Genomic DNA, 1557 nt, shown 5'->3' on the forward strand with positions numbered 1-1557 from the left:
TTATACTAGAAATTTATTGGGGGAAACAAATACAATTATTTATGAGTGTTCATAAATAAAAGAAATAAAAAGAAGAAAAGTATTGAGATTATATTCAATGATACGACATACATAATATAATATTGTATAATGTTAGAATAATTGGATAAAATTATTCAGCAGTCCTTGTAAATATAATTTTATTACGACGGTCATTCATCATAACTACACCTTGCTCTTCGTAGGTTTCCAATGATCCTTCCTGAAGATGAGTATCAATACCTTATGAAAATGCCAAATTTATATCATAAATAAGAATAAAATGTGATAATGGAAATTTCTAAACAATAAACTGCAACATTACGAACAATTTACCTTTTCGAATACATTTATTAATAGCGTCTTGCATTGAAATTTCTCCTGATTTATCTGGTTGTTGAACTAATAATTCACGCGAAATATCGAAGACTTGATCAACTGGTTGAATAACACGACCTCGTCCTTCACGCTGAGGTCTCAACGATTCCTTGTATACCTCAATCCAGCGACATGCTTCCATTACATCATCCTCTACGACTTCATCCTTGGACGCAAACGAGCCAGAGCTGTGCTTATGCGATATATGGGCAACAAACTTCGCGGCGATGTGAACATTGCATCTTTGTCAGATTTCGCATCTTTGCGCATCTCTACATATGTGCTGACCAGATTTTCAGTCAACGATTCAGGAACAGTGGGATGTTTGCGTTTACACAGTGCGATATAAGCACGCATCAAGCGCATGCTTAACGGTTTACTTGACTCGGAGGTTCTTTAGAATGAGCATGTACGAAAGTAATATGTTTTGCCAGTCTGAAAATATTTTCCTCATTTTTACACAGAAAAATAATAATAATAAATAAACATACAGATACTTACTTTAAATCATTTTCACGATCAGGCTTATCTTGAATAAGCCAGATCAAATCAAATCTGGACAACAATGCTGCCGGGAGTTGGATGTTTTGTTCAATCGATCTGCGTGGATTGTAACGTCCGTATGCTGGATTACCTGCAGCCAAAATTGATGTGCGTGCATTTAAAGTGGCTATGATTCCAGCTTTTGCAATCGACACTGTCTGTTGTTCCATTACTTCGTGTATAGCAGTACGGTCTGCATCCATCATTTTGTCAAACTCATCAATACAACCAAATGCCCTGTTTTTTTTAGTACTATTGCACCACCCCCCCCCTTTCTAAGTGGGGGGGGGGAAATTCACCACCCCCCTGATCATGAATCACTGCAGCCCGTCAGACCCACTCCAGAGCTACCCCTACCAGTTGTATACTGACCTTTAAGTAATAAATTGATAACAATGAAAAAAACATTCCTGTTATTAGAAAAGAAAATATTTTTTTCTCAAATGCTTACTTTCTCAGTGCCAAACGATCAACGTAGCTCAACAACTGACTTTTCGCCACACCAGGGATCACCCCATTCAAACAAACATTTTATGGGATCCTTAAAATAAAAACAGAAATTTCAAATGTCAATTTTAGGGCAAATCAATTTAAAAATTGGCTTGCCCTCCAAATTTT

The 1557-nt window shown here is 36.5% G+C and overlaps 2 protein-coding genes across 2 annotated transcripts; both read right to left on the reverse strand.

Moving 5' to 3' along the window:
- Positions 1–151: 151 nt before the first annotated feature.
- Tsp_15938 (conserved hypothetical protein) lies at positions 152–762 on the reverse strand. The gene is made up of 3 exons (XM_003367604.1): positions 615–762; positions 355–555; positions 152–261 (listed from the first exon to the last, which is right to left on the reverse strand). Exons 1-3 carry the CDS (start codon positions 760–762, stop codon positions 152–154), a joined length of 459 nt encoding a protein of 152 aa, XP_003367652.1.
- A 2-nt stretch (positions 763–764) lies between these two features.
- On the reverse strand, positions 765–1142 carry Tsp_15939 (minichromosome maintenance protein MCM). Its single transcript, XM_003367605.1, has 2 exons — positions 898–1142; positions 765–831 (listed from the first exon to the last, which is right to left on the reverse strand). The coding sequence occupies exons 1-2, from the start codon at positions 1140–1142 to the stop codon at positions 765–767; spliced, it is 312 nt and encodes a 103-aa protein (XP_003367653.1).
- Between the last annotated feature and the right edge of the window lie 415 nt (positions 1143–1557).

The sequence above is a fragment of the Trichinella spiralis genome (genome assembly GCF_000181795.1).
Source record: "Trichinella spiralis strain ISS 195 chromosome Unknown Scfld3990, whole genome shotgun sequence".
In the NCBI taxonomy this organism is placed as follows: Eukaryota; Metazoa; Nematoda; class Enoplea; order Trichinellida; family Trichinellidae; genus Trichinella; species Trichinella spiralis.

Bases quoted from the DNA above. Each gene is read 5' to 3' on its own strand.
- Tsp_15938 (XM_003367604.1), bottom strand. From the start codon at position 762: ATGCGCTTGATGCGTGCTTATATCGCACTGTGTAAACGCAAACATCCC. The intron at 556-614 runs GTTTGTTGCCCA...CCAAGGATGAAG, and splicing joins AATGTTCACATCGCCGCGAA to TCGTAGAGGATGATGTAATG. The intron at 262-354 runs GTAAATTGTTCG...CATTTTCATAAG, and splicing joins TAATAAATGTATTCGAAAAG to GTATTGATACTCATCTTCAG.
- Tsp_15939 (XM_003367605.1), bottom strand. From the start codon at position 1,142: ATGGATGCAGACCGTACTGCTATACACGAAGTAATGGAACAACAGACA. The intron at 832-897 runs GTAAGTATCTGT...AAATATTTTCAG, and splicing joins GATCGTGAAAATGATTTAAA to ACTGGCAAAACATATTACTT.